The sequence below is a fragment of the Danio aesculapii genome, chromosome 25, assembly GCF_903798145.1.
Source record: "Danio aesculapii chromosome 25, fDanAes4.1, whole genome shotgun sequence".
NCBI classification, from domain to species: domain Eukaryota; kingdom Metazoa; phylum Chordata; class Actinopteri; order Cypriniformes; family Danionidae; genus Danio; species Danio aesculapii.
The window spans coordinates 33,087,788-33,103,463 of NC_079459.1; the positions used below are offsets into that span (position 1 = coordinate 33,087,788).

At 35.7% G+C, this 15,676-nt stretch overlaps 1 protein-coding gene across 4 annotated transcripts in view; it reads left to right on the plus strand.

Annotated features, from left to right (window-relative positions):
- Positions 1-4,195: 4,195 nt before the first annotated feature.
- myrf (myelin regulatory factor) overlaps positions 4,196-15,676 on the plus strand; it is a 72,754-nt gene continuing 61,273 nt past the window's right edge. For all 4 annotated transcript variants that reach the window (XM_056452311.1, XM_056452312.1, XM_056452314.1 and 1 more), the window contains exon 1: positions 4,196-4,639. In XM_056452311.1, the coding sequence (XP_056308286.1) occupies positions 4,591-4,639 (49 nt within the window). In that variant the 5' untranslated portion in view covers positions 4,196-4,590. The remainder of the gene's footprint in view (positions 4,640-15,676) is intronic.

Consider the following 15,676-nt stretch of genomic DNA (forward strand, 5'->3'; position numbering starts at 1 on the left):
CTTTTTGCTGTGAGGCGACCCCTGCCTCTGCCACCTCTCAGTGTAATCATAATATAATTTTTTGTTGTATTCAATAAATTAACAAATATTTAACTTATTTTATCTGTAAAATCCACAGAAGTTCTACAAGGCCAGGCCTAAATCTCTAGAAACCGCAGGGCTCATTTGCTTTATAGATTACTTTTACTGAATGACATGGTCTCAATGACTCCTGCTCAACAATAGCAGTATACAACCCCAATAAGACATGCTGTAACTTCACACACACACACACACACACACACACACACACACACACACTGGACAGGGTCACATGTGTGCGTCCACACAGCTACGCTCACATTTAGACGAAGTGCATTAACACAGCCAGATGTTTCTTTGTCTCTGCAGCCTCAAGCTCTCTTTTTCTGGCCTGCGTCCGCGCGAAACAATCCACGCAGTGTGTCGTGGGAAGAACGCGCGTGTTGTTCAGGTCAAACAGAGGAAAAAGGAGAGCGAGAGAAAGATGCTCCAGCTGTGAGTAAAAACAACAAAACTGCATTTGATTGGGAGGGGGCCGAGACGGACACAGGGGCATTGTTCGTAAAGAGGTCGCGGATAAAGAGAGCAGAGAAACAGATCACTCAGCTCATGCAGTGAGAAATGATGGCGTTACACCTCATTCATTCACAATCCCTCAAACCCAATCGCCAGACAGACATACAGTTGAAGTCAAAATTATTTTTATTTTATTTATTGTTTTATATTTCCCAAATGACGTTTAACAGATTCAGGAATTTTTCACAGTAATTTCCTATAATATTTTTTCTTCTGGAGAAAGTCTGATTGGTTTTATTTCGGCTAGAATAAGTAAAGCATACACTTAGTGCACCACTTAGCGGGCTTCCACACAGGTTCTGCATCTTGTTGATATACACTATGAACAGCAGCTACGCTAATTATCTTCTTTATTCTCCATTTCCACCTGGGGATACTCTTCCCGAGGCCCTCAGACTATGCAGAGTCACTGATTCGATCCAAGACCAACGACGAGATGATCCCAAGGTTTCCATATCCTGGACCAGGCCGTATCCTGAGGTGCTACTGTGATGGTCATGGAAGAGTGGAGAACAAGAGACTGACTCCTGTGACGCTCCAGAGACAGACGAGTCTTCGCTGAGGCCAGCTTCCAGCCTCCGCCGCTGAGACTGCAGCTCTGCACAAGACGTTTGGCCAGCGGAGAAATTAAAATGGTCGTGCCCAACTGAGCCTGGTTTCTCTCAAGGTTTTTTTTCTTCACTTCCGCCTTTAGTGAAGTTTTTTTTCCCTCTCCGCTGTCGCCACTGGCTTGCATGGTTCGGGATCTGTAGAGCTGCGCATCGTTGGATTTGCTCTTCAGTGTTTGGACTCTCAGTAGTGATTATTAAACCACACTGAACTGAGCTCAACTGAACTGAACTTAAACACTACAAACTGAATTACACTGTTCCTATTTACTATTTACTATGATCTTTTATGTGAAGCTGCTTTGACACAATCTACATTGTATAAGCGCTATACAAATAAAGCTGAATTTAATTGAATTATAGCAGTTTATTTGTTAAAAGCCTATTTAAGGTCAATATTATTAGCCCCCTTAAGCAATATTTGTTTCGATTGTCTACAGAACAAACCACAGTTATACAATGACTTGCCTAATTACTCTAATTAACCTAGTAAATGTCCCTTTAATACTAGTGTCGTGAAAATTATCTAGTAGGGCTGCACAATATATGGTTTCAGCATTGATATCGCAATGTGCACATCTGCAATAGTCACATCGCAAGATATGCAATGTTGAGTCTGAAATATACAGTGGTGGAAAGAGTACTGAAAAATCATACTCAAGTAAAAGTACCATTACTTGCCTATAAAGTGTAGTGCACGTAGAGTAAAGTATCTGCTGTAAATATTACTCAAAGTATGAGTCAAAAGTAACCCTTTCAAAAGTACTCACGAGTAGTGAGTATTACGCTGTTAAAAGCTGATGCATTTACATCTAATTTGTAGATGTGTGTAAACGTAACATTCTGTAGTGCATTTAGTTATTGCCCAGCAGGCAATACAATGTCATAAGACGTTATTTTTAGGTTAGATTTAGGTTGTGATGTCAGGTGACCAAAATTCGGGACGATCTTATTTTGATGTCCAATAACGACGTCAAATGACGTTGACATTTGGTTGATTTAAGGTTGTGTTGGATAGTGACCAAAATCCAACGTTGAGCCAACATCTTAAACCAACGTCACACTGACGTCAAATACTGACATTTGTCCGTCAGGTATGGCAACAAAAATCCAACATCTGATAGACGTCATAGTGGTAACGTCCACACAACGTCAAGCTGTAACATCATTAGACGTTGATATTTGGTTGATTTTAGGTTGGATGTTGGACATTGACGTAGGCCTGACGTTGAGTTCTGATTTTCATTTCCAAACAAAATGCAACATCCCCACAACGTTGGGGCACAACGTCAATCTGATGTCATGTTGATGTTTTGTGCCTGCTGGGTGTTTAAGGGCATTTTGGTACTAATAAAGTAACAGCAATCAGTGACATGCATCTAAACAGTCTCTAGGTCATTGCGTGTGATGATTTTGGACATCTTCTTGGACACTTTTAATGCTTCTAAACAGTTTGCTGCAATTATAAATAATATATACATTATATAATAAATATAAATCGCCCATGTCTTGAAGTAGTTTATTATGATGCGATTTACCTTCTATGTGCGATTTGATTGGGCAGGAATCACAGGACTGATTTTTCTAATCCCCATAGACAAGATAGTTTGAGTATTTGTAATTTGTTACTTTCCACCACTGGAAAATAGTTGACCAAGAGCCACAAAACACAAAGTTTAACCATAATAGAGTAAAGGTTTATCATTTTCATGTGTTTTTAAGGCCTCTGACTGAGCATTTCAAGAGAGTTTAGAACATTTGGGAGCAAAAATAAATAAATTTGGAGGTGTAACAAAGATTTATTTTATTTAATTATTAATACAGAATAGATACAATTTACTTCGAGGGGTGACATGGTGGCTCAGTGGTTAGCACTGTCTCCTCACAGCAAGAAGGTTGATGGTCCTAGCTGGACCAGTTGGCATTTCTGTGTGGAGTTGCTCTCCCCGTGTTGGCGTAGGTTTCCTCCGGGTGCTCCGGTTTCCCTCACAGGGCAAACAAATGCAGGGGATATATATATATATAAATAAAATATATATATGGCTAAGTAATACAAACAATAGAGAGCTTGCTCTTTTTATTTTTCATGTATTTTCTTATTTTTCAGTTTGATCTTGGAGTTAAATTTAACGTTTTTTTACTTACAAATGTTGCAGTGTTAATGAAAAATGGTCATTTACAGTTTGTAATTATTTTATTTTCATTTTAGGGTTACAAATACTATTACCTTTAATGCTTTAATGAGTTTATTACTGTATTTGTTGAAACTGTTAGCTAAATCCCCCTAAATAATTACAAAGCAGAGGGCTAACACGATAAATTAACTGTGAAATTCTAAAATATAAAATCTGAAGTAGTATTTTCTAATAAAATGCACTGAAATTCATTTCATACAACTTTATTTTTATTTACATTTTGTTTTTAGTTTGTATAATTGTAATATCATTGCAATTTATCATATTCCATGGGACTAAATGATTATTTTGATTATTATTATGATATTATTACACTTAGTAAAAAACGAATATTTCACTTGCCTACTCTTTGAGCATAAATGAAGGGTAAATTTACGTTATTACCATGGTATTAAAAAGTAAATACCCTATAAGGACTTAAATCTTCCAAAAATTGAAAAACTGCATGCGACATCAAACGCATTTGTTATGCTATACAGTATATGATGCTGTTATTTATTATTAAACATGTGCGTTTGTGTTTTTGTGTTTGTTTACAGGTTTTTTATTAGACTAAACAATACCAGAGGCTTATTTTTATTAAGAAACATGTAAGTTTGTAAGTGCATGTCTTGATACATTTCCGTCAAAGTCGCTGTCATACGTAATACATCATCAGGATAAGCCAGAACGGAATATATCCAATATATAACAATGTTTTTTCTTACATTTGTCTTCTCTCTCGCACTCACTAGTGGAGCGCGCGCACGGCGCAAGTTGGGCGAGAGCGCGCACAGACGGACGTTAAGCGCGCGTTTGATTGAAAGAGGCACGAGCGCAGCTCCAGCTCACAGGATCATCAAAAACACCCTCCAACTACATTCATCCAGCTCTTATGATATAAATCCCTAATTATGTACTGCGGAGACGAATAAACGAAATCATCGAAGAAAAAAAAAGCTGGAATATGCCTCCACCTGACATCCAAAGGTAAAAATCTCCCCAGAAACCTCAGGAATTGTGATTTACGCTACTAAAACTGTTCTATTAATTAATCTGGAGGAGATACTTGTGTTGATATCGTTCCGGGGAACTCGGTGGCTGTTTCTTATATGAAGATAATTGTGGGTGAAGCAGGGATGATGAGAGTTTGAAGCGGACGCGACTCCCGCCGCTCATTTTCATGGAGTTTATAAGCGGGAGCCGCTAGAATGGAAACCGTGATTGATGAAACGGAGGCCTTACAGAGATTCTTCGAAGGTAAGACAGTTCATTGATCACCTGTTGATGTGACACTTCCAAAATAGTTTTAAAGAGTTACTAAAAGTTGCCTGTCAGTTCACTTGTTTATCCCTAAGACAGCGACGAATCAGGTGGTAATACTGAGGTACTCTGTATTTACCTTATAGTCAAGTTTCTTTCAAATAATCCAGAATCCTAAAGTAAATCCCTAACCCTAAGTTTCAAACAGACTAAAAATAGTTTTAAAGATTACTAAAAGTTGCCTGTCAGTTCACTAGTTTATCCCTAACACAGCGACGAATCAGGTGGTAATACTGTGGTACTCTGTATTTACCTTATAGTCAAGTTTCTTTCAAATAATCCAGAATCCTAAAGTAAATCCCTAACCCTAAGTTTCAAACAGACTAAAAATAGTTTTAAAGAGTTACTAAAAGTTGCCTGTCAGTTCACTAGTTTATCCCTAACACAGCGACGAATCAGGTGGTAATACTGTGGTACTCTGTATTTACCTTATAGTCTAGTTTCTTTCATTTAATCCAGAATCCTAAAGTAAATCCCTAACCCTAAGTTTCAAACAGACTAAAAATAGTTTTAAAGATTACTAAAAGTTGCCTGTCAGATCAGTTCATTACTAACACAGTGACGAATCAGGTGGTAATATGGTACTTATTTACCATAGTAAAGTTTTCTTTCAAAGAATCCAGAATCAAGTAATCCAGAATAAAGTAAATCCATACACTGTCAAAAGTTCTAGCTGCCTTAAATTGTTTAGTTGAATCAAACAAACTTTTCTAGTCATTTCAATTTACAGCAACCAAACTAACAAAGACTATTGTGTGCTATGAAAACTGAATAACTTATTAAAATATCATAAAAACGCTTGTTGTTATGACTTTTTGATTCAGTGTGTTTAAGTTTCTTCTGTTGAACACACAAGAAGATATTTTGAAGAATGTGGGGAAGCAGCACCCAGCACTTCATACATAGATATCAATGGCTACTGCTTTCCACCATTCTTTAAATTAACGTTTCTAATCATCATCAATTTACATTAATCAAGCTGACTAAACATATAAATTTAACTTTGTATAGCTTTAAAAAAAGTTGACAGCTGATTAACTTAATAAAATAAGTTAAAGCAACATAACAATATTTGTTGTTTTTTCATCATTACATTTGTCAGTGTAACCCTAATTTTCAAACACATTTTAATCTATTAAACTCAAAAAATGACTTCTTGTTTAAACTACTTATTTTTTAATTCTTATTTTTTGAAATGAGTTAAAACAACACAGTTCTTAGTTTTTTGGGGGGACAGTTTAAATGTTTTATGTTCAATTTACCTAAATTTGTAAAAATTATTAAGTTAACTTAATTGATTTGTGTTGGGAACATGAAGGAATTGTGTGGGACCCAGCATTGTTTACAGTGTACATTATAAGAGTCAGATAAACCAAAAATTAAAGGGATAGTTCATCCAAAAATTCAAATTCAGTCATCATCTTCCTGTTAATTTTTTTAGTTGAATCAACTTAACTTTTCTAGTCATTTCAATTTACATCAAACAACCTGACTAAAAATATTACTGAACATAAATTAGATTTATTATTTTTTAGTCTTATTATTTTTTTTTCAAAGTGTATAAAGTCATTTTGAGTTCATATATTATTGTTGTTGTATTTTTTTGCTAAAATGAAAATTTTAACTTTTCTCAATTTGTATGACCATGTTTAAAATAATTTTTTTGTTGTTCAAAAAAATTAATAAATTAGATGAAAACTGATTAACATATTAAAATCCAACAGAAACGCTTGTTGTCATGACTTTGTCATATAATGTTTTTTACAGTGTTTGAGTTTCTTCTGTTGAGCACAAAAGAAGATATTTTGAAGAATGTTGGCAAGCAGCTGCCATTGAATTCATAGTATAGATGTCAATGGCTGCTGCTTACCACCATTCTTCAAAATATCTTCCCTTGCATTCAACAGAAGAAAAAAAATCCATAAAGGTTTGGCACCACTTGAAGGTGAGTAAATGGAGAGTAAATTGTCATTTTTGGGTGAACTAGTCTTTTAATAAATTGATGTTATGTCAATTCAGAAACAAAATCATGATGATAGTTATTCTTGAATGTTTTTGCGCTATAGTTAAAGGTGAATATCAATAAATAATTCATTTAAAGTGCTTGCAAACATCTGGTTTCAACCATCATCGGCATGTGATTTAGCAGGATTAAATGTGTCATGCTGGATTTTTGGGGTTGGATTAATTTGGAGACACAAAAAGCCACCGGTGAGGGGAAGGGCAGAAAGGTGGAGAGCAGTGGAGAGAAAAAGAGAGATGATGTACGGATGCAGGGAGCGAAGGATGGATTCCAGAGGTGGAGGAGGAGGAGGAGGGGTTTGAGGAGAAACACTGGGAAGGACAGAGGAATGTGATAAATGGTGTGTTTGTAATGGTTAAGGCAGAGACAACCAGAATTGTGGAATTAAAGAGAGAGCTGTTGGGCAAGAAAAGAGAAAAATAAGACGTAAACAAGAAGGACTGGTGCCATTGGTCAACACCAGTGGAAAGAAAATCAGGAATTATGTTTTTTTTATGTTTCACGATACTGAGCCGACATCGCGTTCCTCCGCCCCGCCTCCGTCGCAAATCTGCTCGTGAAAAATACACACTTAGGCCCTATTAATACGTCTTAGTTTTAAAAATGGCTATTTAGAACAAAAACAATCCACGTCCACACTGACGTTTCACCTAGCGTTTCTGAACAACCCACCGTCCACACTATACAGCTAAAAACGCACATCCCGTAACCACACACACACACACACACACACACACACACACACACACACACACTGTCATGCGCTCGTCTGAGCTCCAGGCAGTCAGTAGGTCAGTACACTGCTTCAGTATTTCGTTTTTACGCTTGTTTTTAGTAATTTTAGCGAAAACCTAAAATATACTGTTGGTTGGTTCCTGTTGGTTGTGCACCTTTATTACCAACCAAGTTTGTGGACGCCATTATAACGACACAGATCACTCTGCCTATTCATGCCAGAGTCCTGCGGAAAAAATGATTTGACATGTGGTAATTTGTGTGTAACTTCTCTTTATTTATTTATGATTTGGGTATAGTAAGACTAAGACCATGTGCGTCACGCAACGGAGCGGTAGGCTATAAATAATTAATTTGTTATGAATTAATTAATTATTCATAAATAAATAATTTATCGGCGCCTACGATGATGATGCCATCGTCCATCGCGATGTTTCACATTTGACATCATAAGATGCCAAATTGGTCGACATCGCCCAACCCTAAACTCTTGTATATCCTGTAAATAATATTTTGAACAATGCATTTCTTGAATCTTCTGTAAACAAATATTTAAATAAATAATAAATAATAATTCTAATCTAATGGAAAATACGCCATCTAAAGGCATCTCTAGCGGAGCTTCCAATCATCGTCAATGTAGTGCAAAGTAACGGAGCGGAGTCACGTGACTTCACACACGGTAGGAACAGTAAAAAAAAAAAATTGATCTGGAAAAATTTGATCGAAATCAACAGTCAAAACCTACAATCGATTACTTTTAGATTAATCGCCCAGCCCTATTTAATATGCTACCCATAGTTTCCATATCAATAAAACAACTCACTTTAACTAACAGAATGTTAAAATTGTAATATTTTAATTATAAAATATGTAGATCAAGGTTTTGGCTCATAAAAAAAACATTTTTATTTCAATGTTTACAAAAAATATTTGCATTTTTTTTCATTTGAATTTAATACCCACAATATACATAACTATAATGAAAGAAATATTATTTAAACTGTGAAATACATAGATAAAGGTAGTATTTGCATTTTATTTAATGCTGATCAGGATTTTTTGAATAATGCATCATCTTTTAATAGTATTTTTGACCTTTAAATTTACAGAAGAATCACCATTAAAAATTATGATAATTACAAAAAACATTAAACAACATGCAAAAAAAAAAAAAAACTACAAACATTGTTATTAATGTGTAAAATGTACACAATGCATATTATTTTAAATGTAAAATGTACAAACATCATGCTTTTAATGCTAATATAGTAGTATAATATAGTAAAATAGAACAAATGACATATTTATTAGCATTTTTGCATAGTTTTTTATACAATATTTATCATTGAAACAATATAATAGTGATTGAGTGTGATTTATTAAATAATGTAGATGCATTACAGTAAGGAAGTGTCAGTAATTAAATATTAGTGTGAGATGATCTTGAATCGATTCATCTTTTGAAACTTTTCTTGTAGTCGCATCATAACAAAGTCTTGATTTATTCTGTGTCATTTTCTTTTTGTCATCTCTCTTTTCTTGCTAAAGTCTCTGTTATTTTATTGTCCTCAGAGTGGCCACATTTATATCTCTGTCATTCTTGACAGATAAAAGCCATGGTTGTTTATGCTGAGTCCTAAGCCAAGCTATTTATTTTAAAGGGGTTTGATTTGTGGCTCATCGGCAGACGTGAGTGTGTGTTCTCAGAGCAGGTGTAATGCTTTGTATACATGACAGCGTTTTACTGTAAACACGGTTGACTTCATTGGGCTCTGGAGTTCATGGCCGTCAAACACTACTCTTTAACGAGAATTTCTCATGTTTACATTCTTCATTTGGGGAGTGAGGCAGACGCTGTGCCTCTGGTCCTGGTCGAAACCCTACAGCCGCTACCATGAAGAACTATTTTTTGTTTTTTTTTAACAGTGAAATGCTAGAAATGTTCTCATATGATGATAATTCTTAGTATGTGATGTGGACTTTGGAAAAATTGTATTGTAAAATTTGTAGTGTAAATTACTTTTTACAAATAAGTTGGCATGGAATATGCAATCATTTTCGTTTCATTAATGTAAGGATAAATATAGGATGAGAATCGATTTTGTCCGTGGGGATTTGATTGCATGGTTATGGATTGCTATTGGTGGATTTCATATGAGTGACAGGTTGACCCCTCCCATCACGCTAATAAGCACAAATCAGAGAAGAGTAGAGATGTAGTTGAAGTGGGAGTAGAATTTTTGCTTTTACGATAATACATTTTTTATTTTATTTAATTTTTTAATTATTTTTGGGTGGTTTTCACCTTTAATTGATAGGATAGTAGAGAGTATTGACAGGAAAGTGTGGGGAGCAGAGAGAGGGGAAGAATCGGCATAGGACCACAAGGCGGGAATTGAACTTGGGTCGCCGTGAGCACCGGAGTGCATGTGTTGACGGACTAACTACTACACCACTGGTGCCGACGATAATTAATATTTTGTTGATTGTGTTTTTGTACTGGATTACAGCTGTTGTTGATAAGCAAATATGATACAAAAAAATGCCAGTAGGTGGTGACAAGTTCTTGTCTCAGGGACCATTCACACACTCGTTTTTAAATTCCAAACACACTACATTTCCATTGTTTTTCTATATAAACACACGTTTGACAGACATACATGATCTTTATGCTGCTTTTGATCATTTATTGTAGTAGGTGTTGGTAAGATAATAGCTGCATCCAAAAGTGCATACTTCCTTACTATAGTATGTGAAAAATTAGACCCGAGTAGTATGTCCATATTCATAGAATTCAAGAAAAACAGTAGCCAAGAAGTACATAAATGACCTACTATTTCTGGTGAGATTCTGAAATGCGAATCTGAGGGATGCTATGTTATCCCATAATGTTGCGTGAGCAATGTCAAGTTAGACAAATTTCAACTTTTACACGCAGCGCCACTCATTAATGTTAGCAATAGAGCAGTGAACCAATCAGAACAAATCAGAGGCAGGGCAAAAATTGTAAGCATTTGTTTACGGTAGCATGTTTGGCATGACAACTTTTTTATTTGACGTTAACATGGTGGATGAGATGCTATTTGAAAACCAAATTCTGAGCACTGCATCTTACGTTTTTTTTAGACACAAAGGCATGTTCTGTTTGAATGGCCCCTGGATCATTCATTAGTTGGTTCAAAATGACTGATTCATCTTGGCTACATCTACACTATACTAATTAATTTAGATATTGGCGTTTTCATTTAAAAACACTCCATGTCCACACTTTAGTTTTCAATTCTTTCCGAAAAAAATGGCCATCCACATGACGACTGAAATCGCTTTCGTTCATGACGTAAGATGCTTTTATCTGCATTATTTGCGCCTGCCGTTTATTTACTTTGCATCTCTTTGAAATATCACAGCAAAATGACCTAAAATCTCCGCTCAATGTATGGTCTGTAATGCTGTGTTCTGCTTCCAAACTTGCTTGTATAAACTGACATTAATCTTTATTAAGCTGCCAAAACAGACAGCATTCAAAACATCTGCCATACAATGTCATCTGCCGTCTTAGCTGAATTGGTCACATGACTGCATCACATAATTAAAATGTTTCATCGTTTACGAAAGCCTCCGTTTTTACTGTCCACACTGCAACATGAAAACATCGTTTTCAAAATTATCCACTTTGGACAGCATTTTTAAAAGAAGATATGTTTTTGTTTCCTAAAAACTTTGGGCCCTATCATACACTCGACGCAATGCGGCGCAAGGCACGGCGCAAATGTTATTTTCTAGGTTTCAGCTCAACGCAAATGTCATTTTGACGTTTTGCGCCACACTGTTTAAATAGCAAATGCATTTGCGCTCATATGTCCGCCCATTCTGGTCTAAAATGGAGGTGTGTTAAGGCTCATTGCTGGCGCGTTGCTATTTTGAGGAAATAAAATAGACTTTGCAATAGACCAGCTGAAAGCAGGTCTAAAGTCCAGCGCAAAGCACGTTAGTTGTGCGCCTCGCATACACATTGCTTAAAACACGCAGGATGTTCAGCAATACAGAAATATCTTTACAAATGAAAAAGAATTAAAGGAATAATGCCCTTAATTAAAGGATATGCCCTTAATGCTTGTGCTCCCTGCGCTTCAGACATTGCGCCTAGATCATTAAAATAGAGCCCATTGTCTTAGTGTGGACGGAAGGCCGAAATAGAGAGAAAAATATGCATTTTTAAATGAAAACGTAGTAGTGTTTACATGGCCTTAGAAACATGCTTTGTGATTGGCTGCATCGAAAATGACACCTTTTTTGACTATATAAATGTTATGATCACCAGGGAACTAGCAGTTGCAGATCGCTGGAGAACTACAATTCGGCCACTTGGACTATATATACACCACACATTCACACAATCTTTGCTGAGTCTTGTTTCTGTTTAGAGCATCACGTAAGCATTATCCTTGTTTTGCCTTCCCATGTTTTTGACCTTTGTTTTACTCATTCTTCTTGTTTTGCTTGTTTCTTGTTTTGTCCTGACTGTTTGCCTGCTTTTGACTATGCTCTTGGATTTCCTGTATACTCCTGATTGCCCCTGATTTGACCGTTGCCTGTCTGACTTTTCTCTTAAATAAACTGCACGTGGAACCTCACCTCTGTTGCCCCACATCCTTACATGACAATAAAGATGTATGATGACAACACGGCAAATACTGAACATTCAGATTACGTTTATACTATACACAGCATACAGAATCATTAATTAATTCTTCAAAAACGTACCTACAGTACTCATAAAAATGAATTGATGACTTAAATGATTCATTCCAAAACATGATTCTATTGACTCATTCCTACTATATGACGCTACATGTGTGATTGAATTGATGGCTAGCTGCAGTTTTTAATTGTGCTCCACATCCACGATTCTCAGTGAATGCTCCGTGTGTTTGACTGTTTGTTTGTGTTGGGTGGGGAGGGTCTGGGGGGGCGATCTTAAATGAACATCTATTGTGGAGTACAGAAAGACAAAGCACAAAAGACGACGCAGACTGAGCTGTTTGTCTGATTTGATCCTCAGCTGGCCTGTCAGAGGAAAATTTTATTGCTCTGAAAGTTGTTCCGCTCAAACATATACTTTGTCTTGGATGTTTTTCTGACAGCTTCTTAGAAAATTGTATCAGTTGTGAAATTTTTAAGCGTATATATTGATTATGATCATGTGTCTATACTGTTGTTTATACGCAGATGTTAATTGACATTCGATATTCAGGACTTACATGATAAATATGGACTATCAATATATATTATTATTATTATTATTATATATTATTATATAGCCCACTTTTTTTTCTTGGTGGGAGGGGGTGCGGGGTGAGGGGGGGGGGGCTGTTCGCATTGATCTTAATGGCCCGTTTCCACTGAGTGGTACGGTACGGTTCGGTTTGGTTTGGTACGCTTTTATGGCCGTTTCCACTGTCAAAAAGCGTACCGAACCGTACCGTACCACTTTTTCGGCACCCTTTCGAAAGGGTACCAAACACGAGAAAGGGTACCAAAAGGCAGAGCCACACGCGCAGCTGAACGCTATTGGTTTACAGAGACACGTCATTCGCTTACTCAACAAGCCAGAATGAAAACAAAAAATCCGCCATGTTTGAAAAACACAGCGAGAGATTTTAGGGGAATTATAAATACATATAATAACGAGCCATGGTCGATCTGGGCTCAAACAAACCTTGTCGTCATCTTGATGGACAGTCACAAATCCAAGAAGAAGAGCAGATTTACCCTGTGCCCCGTAGTTTTTTACGAGCCAGTCTGAGGCGCGAGTGGTTTCGCTTTCTTGCTAGCGCTCGCCGCGCGTCTAACATTATATCTGAAATAACAAACTTCTTGAGCTGATGATAATAACCTGCGCTTGATTATTGACGTGCTTTTAAAACCCGATCCTGTCAGACACTGACAAACGCGAGAGTGAAGCGTGTAGAAACAAAGGAGAAGCCGGGAAAAAAGAAGCACATTAAATACGGGCGAAATGTCTACTTTATGTAGTTCTTCTGTAGTTGGGAACATATCGGAGACTGTAAGGGGCTGTATGTGTTTATATATGTTCATTTATTTAGTTATTTAATATAATTACAGACGTTACAGTAGGCTGTTTCGCACTGTCATTGATCTGCAGTTATAATCAACTCATGTTCATAATAAAGTTAGTAATAAACATTTCTACACAAGTATTTATGTGTATGAAGCATCTGTTTTGTGAGAAGTGCTTCTCATATGATATGTGAACGACCCGTACAGCTTTATAGTAGACATTTCCTCGAGCTAGAATGACGTCGACTGAAACTTTCTGTCATACACCACGCCCACCAAAAGGGTACCCTTGTTAGTGGAAACGCAAGCTTGATAAAGGTGACCCGTACCGAACCGTACCGTACCGAACCGTACCAGTCAGTGGAAACGAGCCATAAGAGTCCCTTGCCACAATGATGTAGGCTATAAAACACATAGGATCACTCTGGTAAAATATAATCGTGATTTCGAAAATGAAAGAAGTTATTGCAAGGGGTTCCGTTTGGGGTAACACTTTATAATAACTACACACTAAGAATCATTTATTAAGCATTAGCAAATAGTGAATTCATTATTTGTTAAGCTTTAATTCTACATTAATAGATGTTAGTAAGCAGTTTAAATAAAGGTACAAATGCTGTAATCTTGACTTACAAGCATATTAATAATGTGCTTAATAATTGTATTTTCATGCTTTGTTCATGATTATTTTTTCATTACTAAATTAAGTATTGCATTATTTACAAACTAGTCATTTAAGAACAGACGGTGCTATTTAAAGATCATTCAGAACGCGTAAGTAAAGGATTAATAAACAATTCAAATTAACATTCATATATCTTGTTATTCAGGCATATACTAATAGTTAAATTGTAATTAAACTAAAATTATTGTACCGTTTGAACATCGCTAAATAACTTTGAAATGTATCATAATTTATTGTTAAATTAATATGTTGTTGTTTTATCCAATCTTAGTTAATTGTGTTTATTTCCAATTGTATTTTGACACTCTTGTTATTCGGCAATGTTTAAAGTTTACAGTGATATCATTTTTTAGATAAGATTGCAAACATTTATTGTTCATAAGATACTGAGCGTTTAATTGTCATTTATAAGGGATTTACAAAGCATAAATAGTCCTCACTTTAGATTAGGTCACAAAACTGGATGAAGTTGAGGTAATAAAGCATTTATTAACATACATAGTAATCATTACTACATGCCTGAATAATAAAATATATTAAGGTTGATTTGAATAGTTTATTAATCATTTACTAACTCATTCTGAATGATTCTAAAAGTCACAAACTACTCTTAAATACAAATGGTTTGTAAATAATGCAAAACTGAATTGAGTAATGAACAATTAATAAGTAATAAAGTATGAAAATACAATCATTAAGCACATTATAAATGTACTTTAAGTCAAGAAAACAGCATTTGTAGCTGTATTTTTCAAATTGCTTACTAACATCTATTAATGTAGAATTAATGCTTAACAAATTATGAATTAACTATTTGCTAATAAATGATTCATAGTGTGTAGGTATGTAGTGTTACCGAACAGGGTATTGACCTACTGTATGAAGCAAATAAAATGAAACACAACATCACATCATTTCTGTCGGTAAATGAATAAACAGTTTGATGTTTGATGACAACATGGCAAATACTGAACATTCAGATTATGTTTATACTACACAGCATACAGAATCATCTGTTTTAATGATTGCAAAGTAATTAGTTCTTATATTATTATTATTATTATTATTATTATGTATGTATAAATATATATGCACAGTGTTTCCTCTAGATTTTTTTCCAGCTGTGGCGGCAGGTCTTTTACACAAATCTACCAACTACCTATGGCGTTATATCAATGACAAATTAAGAAATGTTGTGAGCGCAGTATTACAAGTGGAGATAGCATTTATGTAGTATGAGCATGCGAATCTCTTTGCTTGCATGCCTATTTCCTCTGTTCTTGCACAAAACTTGTACGCCCTCAAATATAAATATAAAGTCATTGTATGTAGAACCACAGACCTTTATCTATAAATAAAGTATAATTATGGAAACTGTGTTCATGATAACTGAAAGCTACGTCGTGTTTGCTGGCCTCACGCATCACGCACCTTTCAATCAGTCAGT